Source organism: Paramisgurnus dabryanus, chromosome 2, assembly GCF_030506205.2.
Source record: "Paramisgurnus dabryanus chromosome 2, PD_genome_1.1, whole genome shotgun sequence".
Classification (NCBI taxonomy): Eukaryota; Metazoa; Chordata; class Actinopteri; order Cypriniformes; family Cobitidae; genus Paramisgurnus; species Paramisgurnus dabryanus.
This window is the reverse complement of record NC_133338.1, coordinates 20,017,996-20,042,521: the sequence shown is the minus strand read 5'-3', so window position 1 is coordinate 20,042,521 and position 24,526 is coordinate 20,017,996. Positions and strand designations below refer to the sequence as shown.

The 24,526-nt window shown below is 37.3% G+C and overlaps 3 protein-coding genes across 5 annotated transcripts; all 3 read right to left on the bottom strand.

Moving 5' to 3' along the window:
- Window positions 1–6: 6 nt before the first annotated feature.
- Window positions 7–6,766, bottom strand: LOC135764770 (transmembrane protein 151B). 2 transcript variants are annotated; one of them, XM_065275447.2, is made up of 3 exons: window positions 6,099–6,766; window positions 5,566–5,954; window positions 7–2,898 (listed from the first exon to the last, which is right to left on the bottom strand). In XM_065275447.2, exon 3 carries the CDS (start codon window positions 2,818–2,820, stop codon window positions 1,144–1,146), a length of 1,677 nt encoding a protein of 558 aa, XP_065131519.1. In that variant the 5' UTR covers window positions 2,821–2,898; window positions 5,566–5,954; window positions 6,099–6,766; the 3' UTR covers window positions 7–1,143. The 2 variants fall into 2 exon arrangements, with proteins under 2 accessions (XP_065131519.1, XP_065131518.1); XM_065275446.2 differs by lacking the exon at window positions 5,566–5,954.
- Window positions 6,767–6,956: 190 nt separating this feature from the next.
- mus81 (MUS81 structure-specific endonuclease subunit) lies at window positions 6,957–15,130 on the bottom strand. 2 transcript variants are annotated; one of them, XM_065269817.2, is made up of 17 exons: window positions 14,952–15,130; window positions 14,664–14,810; window positions 14,452–14,581; window positions 14,256–14,350; window positions 12,840–12,956; window positions 12,668–12,748; window positions 12,487–12,575; window positions 12,166–12,336; window positions 11,755–11,928; window positions 11,520–11,647; window positions 10,648–10,760; window positions 10,357–10,476; window positions 10,177–10,272; window positions 9,962–10,090; window positions 9,784–9,887; window positions 9,481–9,564; window positions 6,957–7,120 (listed from the first exon to the last, which is right to left on the bottom strand). In XM_065269817.2, exons 2-17 carry the CDS (start codon window positions 14,799–14,801, stop codon window positions 7,054–7,056), a joined length of 1,836 nt encoding a protein of 611 aa, XP_065125889.2. In that variant the 5' UTR covers window positions 14,802–14,810; window positions 14,952–15,130; the 3' UTR covers window positions 6,957–7,053. The 2 variants fall into 2 exon arrangements, with proteins under 2 accessions (XP_065125889.2, XP_065125890.2); XM_065269818.2 differs by having other exon boundaries at window positions 14,664–14,807.
- An 819-nt stretch (window positions 15,131–15,949) lies between these two features.
- Window positions 15,950–21,182, bottom strand: ovol1a (ovo-like zinc finger 1a). Its single transcript, XM_065275512.2, has 4 exons — window positions 20,616–21,182; window positions 17,703–17,941; window positions 17,180–17,471; window positions 15,950–17,075 (listed from the first exon to the last, which is right to left on the bottom strand). The coding sequence occupies exons 1-4, from the start codon at window positions 20,713–20,715 to the stop codon at window positions 16,738–16,740; spliced, it is 969 nt and encodes a 322-aa protein (XP_065131584.1). The 5' UTR covers window positions 20,716–21,182; the 3' UTR covers window positions 15,950–16,737.
- Between the last annotated feature and the right edge of the window lie 3,344 nt (window positions 21,183–24,526).

Sequence of the window (24,526 nt, the reverse complement as noted above, 5' to 3'; positions counted from 1 at the left end):
GCACAGTCAAATACAGATGAGACACTTTACATTCTCAATGTGATTTACACAGACACCACATCACTGAAGTTCGACATTCACGTGATGACACAACATTTTGTCTGTTTTCAACAACGATTTCTTTATCTTAAAGGTGTTTTTTTAACACTGCAGTTGCAACATTTATCTGCTCTGCTTAAGGATAATTGAGCGACCATGACTGCATGCTTTATGTTAGGACTGAGAGTTTGTATGTGGCTTGTGTATTTGTGAACATCTGTTTACATTTAAAGCTTAAAAATACGACAACTAGGAAGATTTGTGTACATTTTCTAATCTTTAAACACATTCAGATGTGTATTTTGCAATGTGCTTACACTACTATTTATACACTTGAGCCAATCAAAGACAAGCACAGAGGCTAGATGGAGGGCAACATGCTAAACTGTTATTTATGTGCTTTTGTGAGTCAAGCACTTCATGAGGCAAAATTGGTGATGTGCTGTTGTACAAATAAACAACTGACTGGCAAACTATACATTTTAGAGACTTGGCTTCTGATCCTGAGTAAGAAATGACTCACTGAATCGGCAAAAATTGAAAATAGCTTAACATAACTGAACTCCCTGAAATAATAATGGCATCCATCAGATTTTCCAAGATGCTTTTTTGTATGGAATAAAAGATGCAACCTGGGATACCAATCAAATGAACCAATTTTCATGGAGAAATACTTCTAGAAGGCAAATCCCAATTAATATTTTAATGAGGCTCTTCTCCTGGTTGGTTTGGAGAAACAAAAACTTATTTTACCGACTAGCCGGACAAATCCAAATATAACTGTGTATGGGTAGAATAATAACATTCCCCATAGTTTATATTTTTCCTTGAATTTCGTTCCCAGTCAGTTTGGAAGACTTCTATAGAGTAAGATCAGACGATGTGCAGTATGACGTTCTTGCCTCATCTGTTATGTTTGTCCTTGTGTTTAAAATCACTTTTACTTTATTGCATAGAATTTATAAGTTTAACATTGCTTTTTGTTAAAAAGAAATCTTCGTTCATCAGTTAATTCCTCAAATTCAGTCCATGTTTCCTTAATTATTTGGCCATTACGGTTTTTTATTTTAACATTCCTTTGTACTGTGGTTTAGGCATTCTTCTTCAGGAAATGTCACCGCCTGAATGGCAACTCTCCTCTCCATGAACTATTAACACAGGAAAGAAGAAAGCATCCTGATATGTAGGAGGCCTGTCTCCTTCCCTTGATTCCTCTTCTTCTACCTCCTCCTGTTGCTCACTTTGCTCCCCTTCTCTCTCCTCTTCTTCCTCTCTTTGCATCTCATGTCCCACCTCCTCGTCCTCCTCTCCCTCCAGAACTCTTCTGCTCTCTTCATCCTGTCTGGAACTCAAATGTAAAAAGCCTCCTCCGCTTCCCTCGTCTCCTCTTGTTGCTAGTCCTCCACCTACACTGCGGGAGTGGAAGAGGGACGATGGACGAGGAGCCTGAAGCCGTCCCAATGAGAAGCCACTTCTGCTCAGAACCAGCCTCCCTGGGACACCAGGACCCCCTCCCGACCCAATAGCCCTCATCCCGGCCATCGTTCCATTTAGCAGAGCTGCTGTTGGGCCTCTCAGTCTGGAAGGAAGGGAAGCACTGCTTGTGGTACGGCGGCAGCGAGGACAGCTCTGAAGCAAGTAAGCTGAGGCAAAAGCCACTGGAAGCGTGGGACCACCCGTCGTGGAGTTAGTCCCTTGTCCGGCCGGAGGAGTGCTGGTTCCCTGAGTGGCACCTGAACCAGGATCCATCAGAAGAGCCTCGGAGTAGCTGGGAACCATCTGCTGGTTGCAGCGAATGTGCCACTCCAGCTCGGTCATGTCCACTGTGTTAACACGAGAAATGGCACGATAGCTTGACCCAATGCTCCCTCCTCCGTTTCCATTCTCGTTACCCCTACCGCTCTCAGTTATGTCCCCCCTACTGTTTTCATCAGTGTCACCAAACAGTTTCTCCACATGGTAGTGCACGTATGCAGTGCGATACTCCGCAACAACGCGCAGCGGCCAGGACAGGAGCAGAGCGGAGGCCAGCCAGAAAATTTTACTTCTGGCATACCAAGGCTGCCTGGCTGGGTCAGGGAAGGCTAAAATGTGCTCACGAAAGTCTACATTCTTTAAATGCATACCTTCACGGGCCTCCATGTAGTCATCCAGCCCTTCGTTTTCACCAAAAAATCGTGCACGTTGGGTGAGGTAGGCAGCCTCTGCCCGAGCACTGGCGAAACTAAAGCATTTGGTGAAGCGCAGCCGTACAGCTGGGTGATCCAATAATCCCCTTAGTTCCTTTGAAACATCTTTAACGCCATACCGCGAATAGTCGAACTCCGAGCCTGCAGCGTGCGTGTTCACACGTTCATGATACACTTGCGTGCTGGTATAGGCGTCCCCATTGCGATAGCGTGTCACCTGTCTGGTCCGTCGCACGTAGTGGTAACTGATGGCTTTCCACCAGATGCAGGGCGTAGCCTGCTGCAGCCTCTGCACACGCTCGTACACTTCTGCAACTTCTGCTTGAGCCAACATGGCTGTCTTTGAATAACAGTGCCAGCATTCAACCAGGTAGACCACGTACAGCATTGCCAGAAAGGCAAGAGGAATATAAATGTAGCCACTGGAACAGGGACCATCGAAACCCAGTTCATCTGGGATGTAGATACTGGCGCTAGCTGAGGTTGTAAAGGGGTCTCCAGGTTCAACAACGGCAGCTTCCGGCTCTGTTGGAGCTGGCGCTGGAACCTTGCACAGCTTGCACCAGGTCAGTGTGCCGAAACAGCCGAACATGAGCAGAGTGAGAAGAAGACACTTCCAGTGAGACTCTCGACACAAAGAGGAAGCTAAAGACTGCTTCACTGGATGCTGCTGCAGAGAAGAGAAAAAGCATTTGTTTTGCAAAAAGATTTGTAAATGTGATAGGAAAAGTTCATTTACTTTAAAAATAATTGTACAACAAAAACATACACCTAGCTTTAAGTTAGGTTGCAAAACGTAGGGGTCGATGACATGACATGCATATTTTTTTGTGTCCAAGGGCATTAAAATAACTTGATACATTTATGACAAGCGTTACTTTATTCTATAAAACCTATTTTAATACACTTTTTTTCCTTTTAAATTTTTGTTTTAGTATCTCAAACTTGTAAAATGTTAGGCGGGCCAACTGTCCATACAAATTAGCAGTTTAACTGTTAAAAATGGTGTTTAAATTATAAAAATAGATACTTTGGCAAATTTTATGAATAACAGTAGTTGTTGGGATGTTAGGATAATTGAAAACTTTTGTCCAACAATCTGGATGTTCTCAAATGTCAAGGTAGTACAACTGCAATCATAGGGCTTTTATTAAGAACATTTTATTAAGTTTATACTATTAACAAGTATAAACAGTAAACATGATATTATATCATCCAGTGAAACCAAGGTGGTTAAGATAGTTAGATTTCTCTTAAATACTGAAAATATTGCTATTTTATTGGGTAGGGTCATGAACTTTCTGTGTCAGGTAAACTAATGGTTTTATCGAACTCATTTTGTATTTAAAAAGTATATTTATAAATGTGATATCCCAGGCAAAGGCGTATACACTGTAAAAAGTGAAAAGTTGAATAAAAATTCCTGAAAAAGCCTACAAAAATGCCTAAAAAGGACACCTATTTGTACCTGCTTTGTTGATTATATCTTAAAATGATTTACATCATTCAAATCACAAGAATTTCAGCTTTCCAATGATATGTGACATGCTTAGCTTTTTGTTTTGATTTGTTGTATTTGATGAAGTTTTCTGTTAAATAATGCGGTGTCCCTCCCACGGCACACTGGAATTTTAAGGGTTAAAAAAATCACTTTAAATAGTAACATCAAAGAATTGTACGTTTTTTTCAACTTAAAATTTCACTTTAGGAGAAGATTTTAAGTTAAAACAACTTCTTTTTAGGTGTTACCAATTTAAGTTATTTTTAAAGTTGATCCAACTTTTCAGGGATTATAATTTTAAATGCCACTATCAAATAAACAAAAAACACAAATCAAACAGCATATAACAGGAAGCGCATTAAAATGTATCTGGTAAATAGACAATGACTGATTACCTGACATTTTTTGAATGGGGATATCAATAATATTGTGAAACAACTCATTCAAATGCACTGAAATGATGTTTAATAAACAAAACTTCATAAACACATTGTCCTTGACTCAAAAATATGCATTACATCCATTTATAAAAGATTTAAAAAAAAAAATGTACTAGTCAACATTTCAACTGGATCAAAAAAAGTTCATCAAATTTGTCTTAAGACAATAACATGTATTGTTTTGATCCACTTGAAATGTTGACTAGTGTAGTTTTTTCATTGACCCATAGGCCTTATAACTGAGCATGGGATTCAAGACAAGGGCTTACTACTCTGTCTCCTATTATATTACTTCATAAAATATTATTTATTAGATTATTTTACTGCATGATGGTTCTCAAATTTTTATTAGTCTGCTACTTCTGTAGCATATTTTTTATTTAAACCTAATTTAAACACTTTATTAGCAACAACATAAGAATCTTTCTCAGTCCAATAAGACCATTCCATAGGAAGCATAATTGGTAAAATAATCTTTCCTTATATCTTTATTGCAAGTTTTAAATATTACTTTTGAAAGACTCTATGTCTAGCCATGCACATTAAATCTGATAAAAACACAAAAAATTCAAGTACAGGTGGGTTTTGAAGAGATAAAAAAGAAAGGAAGTTTAATCAGAGGATCTTTATACTGTATCACAGAGATGACTTTGGCCAAGATGACAGCTTTCAAATGTGAAAAATTGCTCTTATTTAAATTCAGTCTGTGTTTACCTAGAGGGAGTTTTAAAATTGAATCTATTTACTTGCTTTTTGTCTCTCTTAACATCAACACAAAAGGCTGCGTTTCCACACATTACTACTTATAATTCAGAACTTACATTTTTTCAACGCACATTTTTAAACTGCATTAAAGAAATACCTTTATCCTCTAATACTCTGTTATTAATAAACCTAAAGTCTACAACTTTAGGCGTTCTTGACTTTAATTTATATTGAATTTAGTCAGCCCCCTAGATTTTCAGTTCAGTACAAGAGAAAGGGCTTTGCGAGGACAAAAATAACGCAAAGGACAATGAGATACATCTGTACAGATAAATTTGTGGGAACATGTCAAAGCCAGCATGTCATTTTCAGTCACTTATAATCTTTTACAGCCCATGCCACACTAAACCATACAGAAATAGCACACTACCTATTACTGCTGCCATATAAATTCATTTAAAAGTGCATTTCTGATATGACTCACAGCATTCTTCCTAGCTGTCTCCATTTCTATTGATCTTCATGTAACAAGAGACAGAAGGTTAACTCAGCACCAATAAATGAACAGCATAAAGAGATATGCTGTAGTTTGTTAATATAAGAGGGCCTTGCGATCAGTGCTGACTCTGGTCTTGGGTTTTGTTCTAGATTTGTTGACTCGAGTCAGTATCTGCCCTGAAATAACACAGACCTCTTTTGATCAGATATTGGACCGGTGGGACAACATCTCTCAGACTGAAGAGCATGACGGATGTTAAAGGGCGAAAGCTAAATAAAGTGGCAGCACAGAGACTCAGGGAGAGTGAAGGGAAGAGACACTGCCAAGTGAACGAGTAAAACAACAGCCCCAAGGGAACCACACTGTCAAGATCGGAGAGAAAAGACAGGAAATAATCACACTAGGTAGACAATAAAATAAGAATGTCTTAATAATACATATTTCTATATTGCCTGCATGCTACGTACCACATTAATATTTTATATACAGCAAAAATCTCTCATCTTGATTATGTAAAGTAAACCTTCCACCTTGGATATCGTTGAATATTGTGACTAAATATGTTTTTATATGAAAGTCGCCTGTAGATAAAAAAAATCACTTTTGTATTGTTATTTAATTAAAACACTGCATTCTGTGACTGGCATTCTGTCACACAATTACAATACCACACAAAGTTAGTATTTACACATTATATTTGGAGCCAATTTACGCCCTCGTCTCACCTCTTCCCGCCCAGCCCCGTTCAGAATGGGCTCTTCTGCATCTACCGTGGCGTCCGGCATCTTTTCTCCGTCCCACACACCCCGGGGATAGCCAGGGGCGGTTTAGGATGTGGTGGCGGCGGCGGCCCACGACGTGGTCGTCCCCCGCGGGCCAGTTACCCCATCCGCCGCCGGTCCCGATACGGTTCAGCGCGGCACCCCGGGCGAAGTCGCATGATAATCGCTACATTACCCACCCGTGCTCAGTCTCCCTCACACCTCAAGTGCATGCATATCTTCTCAAATAGTCTCTCGGTTCTGACCATTTCTCTACCAGCTTCATCACCTTCACAGTGTTGATGTTTCTACGGCTGTATATCCAGTGTCACGGATGATGGAGCACGAGCACATCGAGACTGCAATAACACGCGCGTCTGTAGATACGTTTGATGCAGCCAACAAAACAACTAAAGCTTTCTATGAAAGCTATCAGCGAGGATTCTCTGCACCCTACTTGTTTTTGTCGATATGCGCGTTTCTCCTTGAGAGAGATTCAGAGGACGTCAGCGGAGTCCCCCTCCACTCTCCTGCAAGGCGGTTGTTTCCTCCACACTGATGTCACCCACCTGCACTAAATAATAACATAGCTGGCCCCAGTCCATTGCACCACTAGGCTGCAATACTTTGTCATTAATGCCAATTTCGCCTTTTTAAAATCGTACGCTTCGGTGATTTAAGCTTGAGCTCAGCAATTTAGCTTTTTTACCATATAATTGAACAGCAAACAGAACCCATTCCTCAGGAGGGATGAGAGAAACATATCGACAGCAAGAAAGAAAAGAAAAGAAAAAAACTCAAACATGCATATTTTTCTTTTAAATTCACATCTTTATTAGCACCTTTATACATTATTTCAGAGGCAAAAAATTTACAGTAAAAAAAGATATGCCAGTAATTTCTTTTAAAGAATCAAAGTCTATGACAGAGGTCCACGTGTACAATAAAGCTGATATATAGTGCGACTTAATGCTGGTCCAATATTTCTGAAACAAACAAACAAACAAACAAGCAATTCTATAAAATAACATTCACCTTCTTCAAACATATACAATTATTAAAATAGTAGTTAAAGACTAACATACAATAAAAAAAAATTGTGGCCTGGCCTGTGAAAACTAAGCTAGTCCTTTTTATTGTGATTTATTTTTATACATAAAATCAGCCTACAATAAGTAAAGAACATTCTGTGAAAATATAACCTTGATATTTATATCATATAAATACTGATCGAGAAAGGCCATGTCAAAAATAAAAATAAAACAACATTATTTTCCACACACCGTACATTCTGTAAGTTGTGACTGGTCTGAATGCTAACAGGAGTTAACTTACAGGCTGAAGCGGGAGGAATTATGATAATGTCGGTCTTGTCTACATCACCAATACCAGGAAGTAAACTGCTGCCTACAATCCATGTGTTTGTTGTAGTGCAAGAAAAGAGAGACTATAACTAGTGTCATCGTTTACTTTGGGGTATGTACCTTTTGCACATTGTTAACATGTACATATACACAGTTAAGGGGGGGGGGGGGGGGGTCGCACACCGGCCGTGCAGTTCAGCTTCGCGCCGCGTCTAGGACAACTCGGAGGTATCGTAAGCCGGAAGTGCATATTAAATAGCACAAGCTTCGTCAGATAGCGTCTACTTCAAAATGCTAAATATACGTTAGCAGCCAATTTTAATCGTTAATGATTTGGAACAAATATGATGTTATTTAACGTTAAACTATGTGACTGAAGCTCTGTGGCGCGACAGGGATTTGAGCAATTTCCTGTGTCAAAGCTGGGCGGCGCGGACAGGCGCCACCGGTGTGTGTACACTCATAGAAAACATTACCTCCTGATAGTATTGCACTGGGAAATAATATAATCTTCAAAATACGGTAAGGGCGGCAAATTTCTGGCTGACATCAGAGGTATTCAGAACGTACAGGTTAGCTGGAGGACACTTCGCCATTCAAAACGATGAGTTTGTACAAAATCAACGTGTTTTAAGGGAAGCAGGGCATAGAGGAGCAACAATAATGTACGGTATGTAGAAAATAATGTGTTTTTTGAACTATAAACCATGCGAACACATTGTATTATACCAAATACACAAAATAACCTTTTTTTTACCCTTGTGCATTGTTCAAATTTACTACCTTTCGTGTTGTTAGTGGATGAAAACATCCACTAAATTAAACGGCTATAAAAATGTTTCAGATAAATATTTTTCAAATTTTTTTCATAAATCTGTTAATCAACCTCAGTACTGATCAAAACTACCAAATCTTCACAAACATTTCATGATTTTAACTCTTTAATCAAGTTTATAAGTGGCGTCACTGATTTGGGGAAAAAACACACACACACACACACACACACACACACACACACACACACACACACACACACACACACACACACACACACACACACACACACACACACACACACACACACACACACACACGCTTTTATTATGGAGTTATACTCCATATAACTCAATGTATAAGCCAGAAATTAAGCTCTGTTTTTTGCATAGGCCTACTAAAGGGTTAATAGGGCCACATGGTGATCAACAGTAAAAATGACAAATTGGACCTCTTAGCAAAAGGAAAAACTAGCAACATTCAAAAATGCACGATAAAAAGGTGTCATAGCTCTGCAATCAAATAATGTGGTTATAATGGAAGTCGATGGGGCAAAAACAACCACTAACAATAAATGAGGGAGAAAAAAAATAAAAACTGATGCTACACAAAAACTAAAAATGCTTCAAAGCCAATGTTTTTACCAATCTTTGACATGTCCAAGACTGTGAAAAAGGTAAACAAAAATTCAGTTTAAAATCACTTTTATATTGAAAATCGGTCGGTTTTGTGTGTGTGTTTTCCCCAAATCAGTGACACCACCTATGAACTTGGCAATTAAAGAGTTAAAATTATGAATTTTTTTGGTTGGTAGTTTTGATTAGTACTGAGGTTGATTAACAGATTTATGTAAAAAAAATTTTTTTTAAATATTCATCATATACATTTTTATAGCCATGGAATTTAGTGGATGTTTTCATCCATTAACAACACGAAAGGGTAGTAAATTTGCCCATGGTATATCGTTGAGTTTTTGAAAAATTTCAAAGCATTTTCTTAAAATATATGTAAATTTAAGATTTGTCACCAAAAATCATTCAATTTGCTAAAACAGAGAGAAAGTTGTGGCCAAATTAAGAGTAAAAAAACCTCTAGTGGATGAAAACATCCCCAACAACACAAAAGGGTTAAGCTAATGTAATATGGGCAAAGTAAGCATTGACTTCACAGGCTGGGTCACTTTTGTTTAAACATTTAAATAAACAAACCTTTTAAGTTTTCCGTATTTAATGGATGAAAGTAGCTTCTCTTTTTCTGTTTCACTGGTGCACTGATCGTATGCTTTCAATAAGCTAGTGGGAGAAAGATTTTTATAAAAATTCAATCTAAATGTCCAAATCAAATTGTAAAAGGGCAACAGCTGCTTCCATTATGGTTAAGTGAGAATTTGTTAATTTGTTACACAGTGAATTGAGGGCTTTGATAGAAATTAATTGATTCATTGTGTGTGTGTGTGTGTGTCACAAAGGTAGACAGTCATTAATGAAGGAATGTAAATGAGAGAGTCACACCTGCTGATTGTGCCATAGAGCTCAAGTATAGCGGCCGCTTTATCACCAGAGACTCCACTGATCTGCATGAGCTGCCTTGCGAACACTTCTCTCACTGTCTGACACTGTGCGTGATAAAAAAAATGGTTAAAAAACAGTGAAATGCACTCTCATGTCCCTATTTTTTATTTTTGCATACCTTGTTTTTAACAGCCCCATAATTGAATTCTGTGAAAGCTATGAGAGAACAGGAAAAGTTCTCAGTTTGTGCCATGTCATGTTCTCCATCCCCCTCCAATTCTCGGGAGCGGCAAAATAAAGTGCAATTCTAGAGATACAACGACAAAAGATATATAAAGAAATAATACATAGAAAAGAAAATGTGCTCATGCTTGCTTTGTTTTGCTTAACAACCTGATAAAGTTTCTGGAGGTATCTGGTCATGATCGTGAGGTAAGCAGCTGACTCCTTCATATCCTGTACACGCTTCACAAAGAAGCCATCGACCACCTGAACAATCACAAACGTAATCACATCTTCGTCCACTTCTCTGCACCTGACCCGTTTATACAGCCTAATGTGGTTAGTGTATACCTGTGTATTGACTATAGCTTGTTGTAATGTGCTCTCGGGTAAACTGAGATGAGCTGCCGCCGATCCGCACTCCTCTACTAGATAAATGGGCTTACGCAGACCACACCTCTTCAGTCTGAACTGTGATTGGGTAAGGGCAGACAGCAGAAAAAACCCTGTAAATACGGTAATCTGTATGCTGCTATATCAAAAGAAAGTCAGATGTCTTTTTATAGCACCAAACCAGATTAATGCACCAGGTTACAGGGAGAAAGTGGGAGCCAGGACCATCTTTATTGTCAGGGTTCAAACCTTCTGCTCTTTGAAGCGTCCATCTATGATGCTTCCACACAGATCATCCATTCTCTTCCTTTCAATTATATAATCGAGTGCTAGTTCTTTTCCCACTGGTGGACGTAACTGTCCTAAAAAAAAAAAAAAATACAAAAAATTAGATTACATTATCAGCATTATATTAATGCTGAGATTTAGCAAGACTTTTTTAAAATGTAAAAGGCATAGGTGTCCCCAGAGTATGTATGTGAAGTTTTAGCTCAAAATACCATATAGATAATTTATTAAAGCATTTTAAAATTGCCACTTTGTAGGTGTGAACAAAAATGTGCCATTTTGGGTGTGTCCTTTAAAATGCAAATGAGCTGAAGAAATGCAAACACTGATCCCCATAATGGTGGTTTGTTTAGTTGAAACTGAAATGTGCTGTCAATTATTTTCTCTCTGCACTAAATGGCAGTGCTGTGGTTGGATAGTGCAGATTAAGGGGCGGTATTATTATAAGATGATCCCATTTTGACATCACAAGAAAAGCCAAATTTCAATTACCTATTTTTTCACATGCTTGCAGAGAATAGTTTACCAAAACTAAGTAACTGGGTTTGATAGAAGTACTGGGGACCCAATTATAACACTTAAACATGGAAAACGTCAGATTTCATGATATGTCCCCTTTAAATAATATAATTTATAATAAATATATTTACTATACACATTATAATTATTTAATTGCATTTGCCCCAGAACCAAATGTATATTAAAATATTAAACTGAAATTCAATGGTGATTTATGTGTTCTGAAAAGAGCAACACTGCCACCTGTTGGTTACTACGCAGTCCTGCATCCAAATAAAAAGAGCAAATAACGGGACAAGCGTGTTTGCTTTTACCAGGCACAGGTGCCACCTTCTCACGTGCCACCCACATGAAGTCTCCTACATTTAGTTTCCTGATGTCAAAATTCACACAATTCCTTTGCAGCTCCTTCACCAACTCTTGTTTGCGAGCACTGCTTCCCCTGTCAAGATAATATATAATATAAAAATGTCTACTCTTCTATAAAATGAATCAACTTAAATGGAATCCATCATATAAGAAAATTGTACCACACATATAACCTCTCACCCTGTTGTCTCGATGACGTCAACACATAACACAATTTCATAAGAGCCTGGGAGAAGACGCCAACTTGTTGCTGATCTCCCCGTTTCAAAGGCCTGGGATCTTCCTGAGGCATCTGAATCAGTTATCTGGTTCACAGAAAGCGCTGTGGCAAGGCTTTCTGAAGACTTACTGGGGCTGCGAGTCAAAAAAAGTATATGTTATATAGATATGCGACAACTGACACGGTTTTAGAGACTCCCATCATGTAGAAAATTAAATCTATATTAAACGCAAGTAAAGGAGGTTATAACCTGAAACGTACTTTTAAAATGTTGTTGCACTAAATGATAGTCTCTTTAGTTTAATAGTAACTAAATAGCCAAATAATGGGAGGGCCTTAAAGCAAACATTAATTAACTTGTCCTTTCCTACCAAGTCTCTTCCTCCTCATCTTTGTCCTCCTCTAATGTCAAATCCACAACATCTGGCCCATCCCCTGAACTGTCCTCCTCACTCTTTTCCACCACAGGATCTTTATGCACCCCTCCCTCACTTGAATCCAGCTTTTCGGCTAGAGCCAGACCCTGTTCAGTCAGCGAATACCTAGAATCAATCAGGATAAATGAACATCAGGTAAATGCAGAAAAATCGGTAGGCATGGGTTCTTTCAAGATAAAAATATCTATATGAAAAAAATGTAATACATTAGGACAGCGCTTAAGTGACTTCAAATTTTTACTGTATACACCTAACCTGGCAGGATTGTGAGTCTTCACCAGAAGGTCTTTCTGAATAAGTGTGCTCACCGAAGACCAAGCAGTGTACTTGCTGCCAAGATCAGGCTACATATGGGGTAAGAGTACATACATCGAGGAAATGTAGTGATTAGATTGTGTTTTTGTATCCCTTTTGCAAATTTGTGCTTGTGTCTCACCACTGTAAAGGACTTATCACACAGCGCCTGTGCTTCAGTCTGTAGTTCAGTCCTAAACATAAAGCCTTTATTGCCAGGCATCTACAGAACAAGGGAGAGTATGGTTACATTTTAGTGCATGAGAGGTAACAAACTTCGATAAACCACTAAAAAACAAGAGTGTTAGCTTTACCTGTGCATGCCTGTACAATGTTAGCAATACAGCATAACCTCCAGATCTCTTTTGGGGCACGTACTCCCTCTTGTTTTTGGTTGCTTTTTTCTTTGTGACATCTTTTTCTGGTTGTTTCTGCAATAGAACACTGTTCTGATTACTTTATATTAGAGATCTTACAATTACCAATAACTAGTATTTCCGTGAACCATAAAAATGTGCAAAATGAAATAAGTGTATAAATGAAAAATAAATAAATTATATTAATAAGTATTGAAGTAAATACTTCAATACTTATGTGTAATATTCTCCCTGGTAACATTAAAATGTACATTATATGTGTAGTCTTGTACTTAATTTGCTTCCGTTTTAACACTTAAATATTATCTTATTAAAATAACAAAAGATTTATTGCAGTGATGATAAAAAAGAAGTGAAATCAGATTTTGATTTGTTGAATATGTTAATGTAGCCGACAGCTGCATATAGTTTGCTTTTTCTCATATTAAACCTAAATATGCAGCTTAGCCGAAAAAAATCATGGGTAAGGGTAACCAGCTGCATATAAACTAATGCAAATAGATAATAATTAATAAATAATCATTAATTTCTATGCATGTTTTTTTAATAATAATTAAATTTAGTAATATTTGCGTCCTGTCATCGTTGACAACAAACTTAGGTTCCTTCTGTTGTTTTTCTGCTAATGCAGCATGTAGTCAGCAAATTAATTACTTCATATAAAGCAGCGGACGCAACTCAGAATAACTATCGGCAAAGATTTTGCAGATTGCCGATTGTTCCACCAATGAACTATCGGTGCCGATTAATTGCCAAAAACAATTTATCGGTCTACCTCTTCTTTATATCCCAAATTAACTTGAAAAATGTATTATTGCACATTTAAAGGTGGGCTGCACAATTTTTTAAAAACGCTTTGGAAAAGGGAGTCGGGACGAGTACCAAAACACACTTGTAGCCAATCAGCAGTAAGAGGCATGTCTACTAACCCAGTGGTTCCCAAACTTTTTCAGCATGTGGCCCCCCTTGTGTACATTGTGTGTACTTGTGTGCATTCCTTCCCGGCCCCCCCAAAGAAACTTTGTGCCAAAAAAACTGTTCTAAAACTCAAGATTTTCAAAAAAATTGTGCTCTTGGTTAGTAGCCTTATTTTTTTTAGATTTAATTATACAGAATTCATGATAAATTTATGTATTTCATAAAATGTCATAAATCTGGGGCCCCCTGGCACCATCTCGCGGCCCCCAGTTTTAAACCACTGTACTAACCCACATCCTGGGTTGCATGTGTGTGGGGCGGGTCTATCAATAGAAGGTCCAGATTCTATTGGGGTAGGGGCGTGTTTAAGTGATTTCAAATGTCAATATTGGCTTTCAGAGATCATTCACCGAGCCCTTTAATCCTCAAACTAACCATGTGTTTGTGACTTATTCCTTGAGTATCCCTGTGAGGTTCTGTCATGTTGCTTCTATGGCACGTATTAGCCAATTGGATAGGGGCATCAGAACCTTTAAGTTGTAAAAAGATAAATAAAAAAACAGTGAACACGTTAAACATTATTAAGCAAATCCAATATCTCTCAATTGCAACACATTTAAGTCCTAATTACCGTTTTCAAGGCAATGCTTTTGAAGACGCTCATCCAAAATCTTGCAAATCCCGTCGCCAAAATTCTGCAGGATCTTCGCCTCCTTTCCGTTTTTCAGCGGTAGAGGGTATTTTTTCAAAGAGTTTATTGCCTGAACACAACCAGATCAAATACTTATTTATTAACTGTTTGGATAAACTATAAACTAAAATAAATCCAACACAATTGCTCACCTTTTGGTACACGTACTGTGTTTTCAAACCCTTTTCTTTAGCGTGATCACGCAGCTCGGTTAACCACTGCAGGAATAAAGGATTCGGGCAGGACGGTAGCGGGCGCTTCCGACCCAAACGCACCTGATCACTCGGCATGTCTCTCTGCTGAACATGCAATGAAGTCCAAGAGAGGTAAATTCATTTGATTAACGTAACGTTGTTAAAAAAGCTACAGGTGTGGTTAAGTGCACTGTGGGTAACTTAAACAGTTTCAGACAATATCAAATGTGTTTAGACATAACTTACTGTACAAATCGAGCCTCTGCACGCTCAGTTATTTGCGTGATTAAAGTTGCCGTTTATCGGATAATAAACTCCTATATGTCCGTATTGGAAAGCGTATGCATATATGATGATCTGCTATGGTTTGTTATGAATTATTCCCCGGGTTCCCCGCCTGCGTTTTCGAAAGTACTTTAATTGCGTCATTTCCGTCCGAGTCAGACACGAGTAGCGCCGCTTAGAGGTACAATGAATGTACAATGATACATTTTAAACGCTTAAGAAAAAACTGCTTCACACAGCTGCACTAACAATAAATGTGTTTAGTTACCCAACTTGGACTCCTATAGACTCCCCAAGTCACCGTGTGCTTTGTTTTTTGTTTTGTTTTTAAACAATTGTGTAGAATTTTTTAAATTTGGAGGGTGTTGCTGAATTAAAATAACGGTTCTAAAGGGATAGGCAGCTCTGAGCCGTTAATGCCCGATGGCCCCACAATGAGACAGCCATTGAATTCCATGAACAAGACCAAACAAGGATCTGGAATCCGCCAACATCCACCCACTGAATCCGTTTTCTATCCTGCTTTCTCGTATCTCGTTCTCTTTATAAAATGTTTATGTTTTACTGGTCTTATTTCCTTTATAACTGTGATAATTCCTAAGTCATAAATTACTTTGAAATATCAACACATATGTAATACATTTAATGATATTATTATTTTAATTATTTTGTTATATATATTCTTTGTATTTTTAATGTGTTGTATTCTCTGTAAAGCGCTTTGAGAAAGCCACTTTTAAAGGCGCTCTATAAAAGAAAGGTATTATTATTATTATTATTATTAGGTCAACATTCAACATTTTTAATTATAACAATTAATGTTATAGTAAAACATGGAAATTTGCCACGTAATGAAACATTCAACTAATGAGGCATTTTTTTGAGTGAGTGTTTAATGATACGTTTATGTTGCCTATCCCTGAAAAAATACCAATGAATGAATCACACATCTTTATAAACCATCAACAAAACATTTATTGTGTGTGTACAATATAAACATAATGTCTTTGATGATCACCAAACAAAGCCACACAACATATGTATTATTCTAACAGTAATAAGAAATTAAATATTACGCATTTATGATGATTTTGAATGTAAAAAAGTACAAAAACGTCATCCCAAAAATTGTTACAGGAAGGTTGGTATATTTAAAGATAAATGTATAAAATCTAGCAAACCTGCCCAGAAAATATAAAAGCACACCAAGGTAATTCTTTATAAATCTATGCAAATATATTACATACAAAGCACTGTAATTATTTTCAAAACACGTAATCCCCCTTTTAGAAATCCTTTCAACATTTAGACTTCAAAACAACATTGCATCTGACATGTACCTATTAGCCCCTGCAGAGTCTTTTTCAGTGCTAAAACACTTTTACACATTTAACTATTTCATGTCACATTAATCTGTTTCTCCTGAGTGGTGTTTAATTACATACATTATAATAATAATTTAATAATAACAACAATATGTAAACCGATGGAGTGCATACATAAACAGTAGACATTTTGCATTCTACTTTGTATTTTTTTACAGGATGAAGAACACCCAGAATCTACGACAAAATGTAAACCTAATCTTAGTTTACTGCTATAAAAACACATTAATAATATAATATGCATTTTGATGACCTCACTTTCATTTTCCATTTTTCAAAAATTCCACCTTCCATGTCTGTGATTGAAACAATAAATCATCATAATGTTTATAAAAATTATAATTTTTTTAGCATCCCTTTCTTTAATGCCCTCCTGACCCCGCATTATCATCACTATTAGGCGAGTAAGGGGAACCAGGTTCGGACATCTCTTCTTTGGTAGAGTTCGCTGCTGTTAAATGTCTCCGTCCCCCCTTGGCCCGCAAGAGGGTACTGTTGGGATGTTCGGTGTGAAGGTGGCGCAGCAACGCATCCTGGGTGGATGAAGTATTGCCACATTCTTCACAAACGTACAGCTTGCTGCGACGCTCCTTGTAAGCGTACTGCTGTGTGACACCATGAATTTTTTTCATGTGGGACTCCAAAGAGCAGCGCTGGGTGAAGGCCTTCTCACATAGATTACACTTATATGGACGAACACCTACGGGAGCAAAAAAGACATTTAAAAAAGTTGACCAACTAAATGTTCTGCACATCTTATTTGTCTGTCAATGATTTAAAGAATGCAATCGAAAATGTCCTTACCTGTGTGTGTGCGGACATGCCTCTTGAGATCGAAGGTGTCATTAAAGCCCTTTCCACAGAAATCACACAAATGTCTCTTCTGTTCACTGTGACATTTCAGGTGTCTGTTCAGCATGCGCTGGAACTGGAAAACTTTTTGACACATCGGGCAAGCATAGGAGACACCACCCGCCTGCGCTGAAGATAACTTGGTGACGGGCTGGTGGCATGGTGTTGCTATAGAAACAGGTGGACCTGTTGTTATAGTAGGGACAGTGGGTGAGGTCTCAATGGGAAGCTCACCTGTGGTCACCTGCAGCGAGAGAAATAGAATGACAGAATTAGTGGATTCGTAAACATTCAGACTATAGTAAAATGATACGAGTTCAACCAACACAAACAAAAGTAACACACAATGTAAAACCAATTATATGTCCAAAAGTGAAACCATAGCCCCACAGCTGTGACTGCTTATGTCATGACTGCAGTAACTAGATCTTAAATCAACATGATGAAAGTAAACAACTTTATCCAGAAGCCTCACCTTTATTTTAGTGCGAACATATGTATTGTTGTGGGAGCTTCGAATGTGCTCTGTCTCTGAACACTGCCCTTGAGCAGTGCAAGATGGAAGCTCAGCTGCAGGAACCACTGCACAAGGGTCATGCGTATACATCTTGTTGTTTGTATACATGCGGTTTTCCTTGCGCGTGGACAGGCATAGGGCCACCTCTGCCGGACTGGCTTCTGTCTCCTCTCGGGAAGTAAAGGGAGACATGGAAGCTGGGGGAGACAGAGATACGTGTCAGTGACACTGTACTTTGTTACATCATAAGCAAAAACTAAAGCATTGGTTTCAGAGAGGAAAAAATTAAGCATTCTGCATTCTGTATGCATTTTCCTCCGTACATTATTATTCACATTGTTTTCATGACATAAAATACAGATCATTGTTAAAAAAAATCTAGTTTAGCTGTAGTTAGATTTTTTTTTGTGAAACGAGTGCATTACATCCTACATATTTTAAGACGAAAGATGTGATTGCTAGACAATGAGAAACTGGGTGTGTTTGTGTCTCTTAAGGCAAAGGGGGACAGTTGTGCCTCTGGGCCAGGTGTGTGAGAATGCAAGTGTGAGTGGGTGGGTGGCTAGTGTGCACGAGTGTGTTAGTGTATTGTGCCGGGCTGAAGTCAAACCACTCCTGTTACTGCTTTACCAGTCAGACCAGCTGGTCTTGAGGCACAGGATTGAGCTCCCTTTATACAAACCTCCATGCAACACAATACATCAGATGGATAATCTACAAATGTCTGCCGGTAAACTATCATGTTTATAACAAAGTGGTTCCTCAATCACACTTTATGTATCTTATGAAGAGATTAAGCAAAACCAGTCGGTTGCATGGCACCGTGTTGTAAATTTCAGATGGTCATACTACAGTTAGTAGCCTGAACAAAGAAACTGTTGATTCTGGTGTGGCATAATCTACTGGGTTGCAAATTGAAATGCAAATATCTGATGTGTGCTGTAGCTAACGGTAACATGCAACAAACTATCACAATAACTTATTTTCACATGTCTAATTTAAAGAGACTCGTGCGATTCGGTTCGATTTAAAGGATAACAGTAAAGAGTCTAAAATTTTATTGATCTTTTTTTACTTTATGCATAGGCTAAAAATAAAATGAAAAGTACAAAGCAGTGATTGCTTCTTTTTTCTTTGCTTATCTGTTTGCCAACCCCTCCCTTAATTCACAGTCAAGCACACCATGCATGTTTGTAGCTACGGTGGATCTCCACAGACAATAACAGAAAATAAAACAAACAATAAAAGAGAGCGCACACAAATTTATTTAGCATAACATGTAGGCTATTGTTGATTTAAGTAAAAATGCGTTTTGATTCATAATTTAGGCTACCTGTTATGTAGAATTTTTTTTAATTAAAATGTTTTTAGTAATCCAATAAAATTTCTACATAACAGGTAAAAATGTTTTTTTTTGTTTTGTTTTGTTTATGCTTGTTCTTTTAAATCTTAATGACGTTAAACCGACAGCGAAACTAAACAACGGTTAATGAATGGGTTAAAACACGGGTCATAAACATGGGTAGGCGACGTTGATAAATATATAACAATTCATGTGTCCCAGGTTTGTTCAGCAGATATCGAAAAGCGAGGTGAAAGGTACACTTGCCGCGTTTATGTGTGTGTGTTTGCTAAGGGTGTAGCGGGAAAAGGGAGCCAGTGCGGCGAAGCCCGTTATTTCCTTTACCGCTGTAAACATTAACCCAAAACCATATCATGGGCGACAAACTCTAGAAACGCAATGCGTTTAAAACAGATACTACGTGGACTTATAATAGTTCAAATCACACAAAAAGGCGAAGAATAAAAAAGAATAAAGAAAGACATGTAGTCTATATCTTACAGTGGTAAATTATTTTCGTGTTTATTAAATAACTGCAATATATATATATATATTTAAATCTAGCGAACTTCCGATCGAATATACGATTTAATGTCCACATATATAAACCTAAAAAATCGGCGTGTCAACAAATGGAACAGGTAAAACAGCCTCGTGACGTAGGCTTTGTACCTGCCTGAATCAATGCTACGTATGCCATTGTTTCAAGTTAGTTCAGTTTTAGGCATACGTATAGACAGTATGGTGCAGACATACAAATGTGAATTCATTCTTTTAAAACAGTTGATTATTTAAGAATTACGTTGTGGGGAAAATCAGCGAGTAGCCCATTTAAACGTAGCTGTAGCATTAAGAATAAAGACAGAGGCTCACAATGAACGGTTATGTCTATTCCGTTAGGTGAACAACTGTAATATGATCTGAGCAATCTGGTTTACTCCCAGGCCAACTTAAAAGAAGATAATAGGCATATCAGGCAAATGTCCCCAAATAACAAAGTTTAAGCTAAATATTTCGAAAGAAATACATTTTATTTTATATTTATTATTATTATATTTTTTAAAGTTTGAATTATTAAGCAAACAAACAAACAAACAAACAAAAATAAAAACTAAATAACATTCCTTTTTTAATCTTAAATGGTTTAGGATGGAAAATGTTTTGTGCTGGTGAAACTGGCACCGCACTGTGTTGCAATGAGTTTTATGTTATAAGGAAGACAGTTGGGTCTGAAGGTCAACTAAAACTTTATGCACTTTTTTATAAGATCACAAATGTTTAGTTGTTCAGACATTCACATAGATCTTTTAATTTATATGCAATTTTTTATAGGCCCAGTATATGCTATTTTATTTAGTCCAAAACTGCAGTCTCTTAAATAATAAAGCAAGCTGTTTTATTACGCAGGACTATTCAATAATATCTGACTACCTGCAATTGAACTGTTGTGTTTGTTCTGACTGTGCCATTCGATGCATCCGTACCGTTATTCACATTGTAACAAAAAAAGTGTGTTTAAATTTTCTCACCTGGTATATAAATGTCACCGCGTTCATGATCTGGTAGATCGCTCCAGTTTCTTTTGCCAGGTGAAATGTTCGTTTTTTTCACCAGAAAAGCTCGTGGCATGGTTAGTCCTGAGTTCCTTCTCCGCTATCTCTCAAAATTAAACAGCAGGTTTTTATACCAACCAACTTTAGGAAAAACTACTCAACAAATAGAAATCAAAGTCCTTCTTTTGTGATCTCTGCAGTTGGCTTTTCCTCATAGGTAAACACAAGAATAGCCGTTTCTTCGCTGTATGCGCACACCGAACTTTTTGTACCTGTACAGGTTTCCGTGGAGTTTCCCACTATATTGCCCGCTTCACCTTACACCTTCCGCCGTCTTCCGCTATATGTTCGCGAAGTATTCCACGAGGATTTGCCCAAAAACCGCAAGGCAAGTTGCAGCTAAATATCTTTGTCACATTGGATGGTGATGTTGGTAGCAGGTAAGTTGTCCAAACTGCTCAACCGACGGACGAGAAAACGATTTTCAGAGGTTGATTGCAGCGCAGGTACACATTTCATGAGGAAACATGTAACAACGCGCATGCGTCTGAATATAACGGTGACAACAAACCCGACCTAGTCCGGCCTACGTCTTACCTGTCCAACCGGTTTTCTCTCTTTTCCCCCCTCCCCTGCACAATTCCGCTTCAAGGTGCCACCGAAGTGAATGTAGAGGTAATAGTCTACGAACCAAGATGGGAGTGACGGCTTACAACTAAACGAACCAAAAATAACCATTTAAACTGGATACATAATATTAAAAGTCAGGCTAGCTTTTCACTTAATGTGTTTTTACCTTGACATGAAAATTAGTAGTCTAATTTAATTATGATAGAGAGCGAGAGAGAGCTCAAAAACCGAAGATAATTTATTTGTCAAGATAAATTATTTTTTAACTCGTTGTTGTTCTAACAGAAACAGGCTGATAATGGAAGTGGTTTCAATAGGCCGCTTGTGAACTGTCAGTTTCAATTGGACGCTCACGCTGTTCTTGTTTCTTCCTTAGGTTCTGAAAATTAACATTTGATCCTATAGTTAAACTTTTGAGACCTGCTCTACACAAACATACACCTTTTCACACCTTATTTATAAGGATTTCTGTTATGATAAACAGCTTAAAGTATACAAAACAACAGTTCATCCTGATGCTAATTACATTTTTAAGAAATAACGTAATGGCCATAGTGTCTTGTTGGCTCAGTGCTTTCCTAGGAGTTTCCTAAACAGGGTTAAGATTAATCCAGGACTAGGCATTAGTTTATTTAGAAATTTTTTACAAACATACTTTAGAAAAATGCACGTTCTACTTGCTTTAATTAAAAAAACATCTTGCACAACGGTTTGTTTGTAAAAACTCCTTACATGTCCTAAATATCTTAGGCCTAGTCCTGGATTAATCTAAACCCTGTCCAGGAAACAGCCCCTCAAAATGGTACAAGGTGATTTCTCCACATGATTGTAGTTTTGTTCTGCATATGCAGAATGCATCCAATGTCACATTTACACGAAGAGTTCAGTTACGCATTTTCCTTCAGTATGTTAACTAATGACCTAGATTAAGAAAGCAGGGAGGGGAACACAATTTAAAAATGGAGGTAAAAAGAGCAAACAGGCAGGAAGATAAAGAGGCACAGATGAACAACAGAAAAACAGTAAGAGAAAGAAGGAGTGTGTAGGTGTGCAGAATGACAGGTATGCTGCCCGGGCTGTTGGAGTGGTTGAGGCAGAACATTGGCTTAAGTTTTTTTTATATTTCCTCATCAGTCTCTCCATCCTTCTCTCGATAGAATCACTTCACTGGAATTCCTCTTTATTTGTTATTATTAAATTTTTTTTAGTAACATTACAATCACATTTTGTGAAATTGATTCTTAGACGGTAGATTTGCACTGTTCTTACATTTAAATCAATTCAGCCACAAAACTAAAGGTCCATGCACATTACTGTTACCACTATTTGTTGGTATCATAGACAAAGAGGCTACCATGCCAGTGAAGCTGGCACGAGGGCAAGAGTCAGTAAATTCAAGCTTAACCTGACAGACAGCCTACATCCATTTCTCTTTCATTTGTCTCATCCCTCCCCCGGTTCCCTTTACTTTCATACTCGCTCAGATCCTGCTCTGCTTCATTCAGTTCTTTGCCATAAGAATGACTGGCAGTGACTTTTAACTACAGCTATGAATTTTTTCCAGTGCTGGGTGGAGCTGTTAGGTGTGCATCACTGTCACAGTATTTGTTTGAAATTGTTTAAACGTGTGTCACACCTGTTGACCAGAACCAATTTGCGGTCTTAAATGGGAGTCTTGTAAAACTCTTCTCACAATTCCACATTCTAAAGTGTATTAGTGAGGAATGTTGGTTACTATTGAACGATAATCATACACATACACTCTCTCTCGTTTTCTGTGTTTTGTTATCTCAGTCATGAAGTCTTGCTTGTCTTGTTATACCAGTGATTTCTGTCATGATTGATCTTAAAGTTCATATGAAGCTCTTTATTCATTTTATGATCTGTTGAACTTGTATAACCATAAACAGTTTTTTTTTATGTTGTTAATAATAGACCCTGAATAAATTTGTAATTCTAAAGTTTACATGTGCAAATACTGTACATAATTTAACTCACATTTTGAATTTAACATAAAAGTAACTTTAGAAAAACAGTATACTATGTGAAAGGTGATACCACTTTGAAGAGAAGTTTTGTGAAATCTAAAAATAAAACAAACAATGCAACAAACACAAAAATAAATTCATAATCATTGCATAACCAATGCATTCAGATTCAATACTTATTTCTTAAATTTCCATATAGGCTTCAAGTTATTGCACATTTCTAGCATTATTTCCCAGGAAAAAGACACTTTTAAATGCAATAATAATTAAAAGTCAATTGTATTCAAATACTTTATTAAATAGCCTGTATCGGAAACTTTAATGTAACATGACATGAAAAGATTCATGAAACAGTGAATCATGACAAATAAAAAGGTAACAAAAATCAACAATTTAATACATGAGACACAAATATAAAATACATGAATGTTACAGTCCACTCTGACCTACATTAAAAATTTCAGTCAAAATCTATATGTTTCAGCAACAACAACATAAACCGCTTTTGTGGCCCAAACTTAACTTCCAGTAGACTTTCCCTTAGAATAGAGTAGATTATTTTTTAATAACAAGCCAAATTAAAAATTATCTTTGTTCAAATAGCTAAAGCACATCAACCATTACACTGAGCTAACGTTATGGTGTAAAATTTATGTAACTACACTCTTAGAACGGATGTGTTAAAAACAACACATTAGTGTACCAAAACACAGGTCAGTTTAGTTAAATTTGAGTGTTCACTTGTTTTTTCAACAGCTATACAGAAATTAACAAATATTTAGCTGGGGCAAATGTGGCAGTGTTAACTAAATTGGATGGGTAAATACAGAGAACAAGTCTTTTAATTGTGTACATTCTTATTTTAGACAGTTTTGAATATTTGCATGAAAAAAACATAAAATGTCTGCTTTGGAAAACAAGCATTTGTGTAATTGGATTTAGACATTTCAGCTTTTCTCTTTCATAATTTTTTAAAAATGTTTACTATATTATTTAATATATTAAAATCATCCAAAAATTCCTCCTTCACATATATTAGTTGTTTTAAGAGTTATTAATATAATTTTCACCATAAATAGTGCACCATACGGGTATTCTAAGGATGCTCATTTCGACACACTCCTATTTGGGACATAACAATTCTAAGCTTTGAATACTATTTAGGACGTATAGTATACGATCATGCCCGTTTGCATCGGGTCTCCTCTCGTTATTGAGCTATTTGTTGAAAACTCCACCTTGTGCCAGATTAGGGAATTGCATCCATGT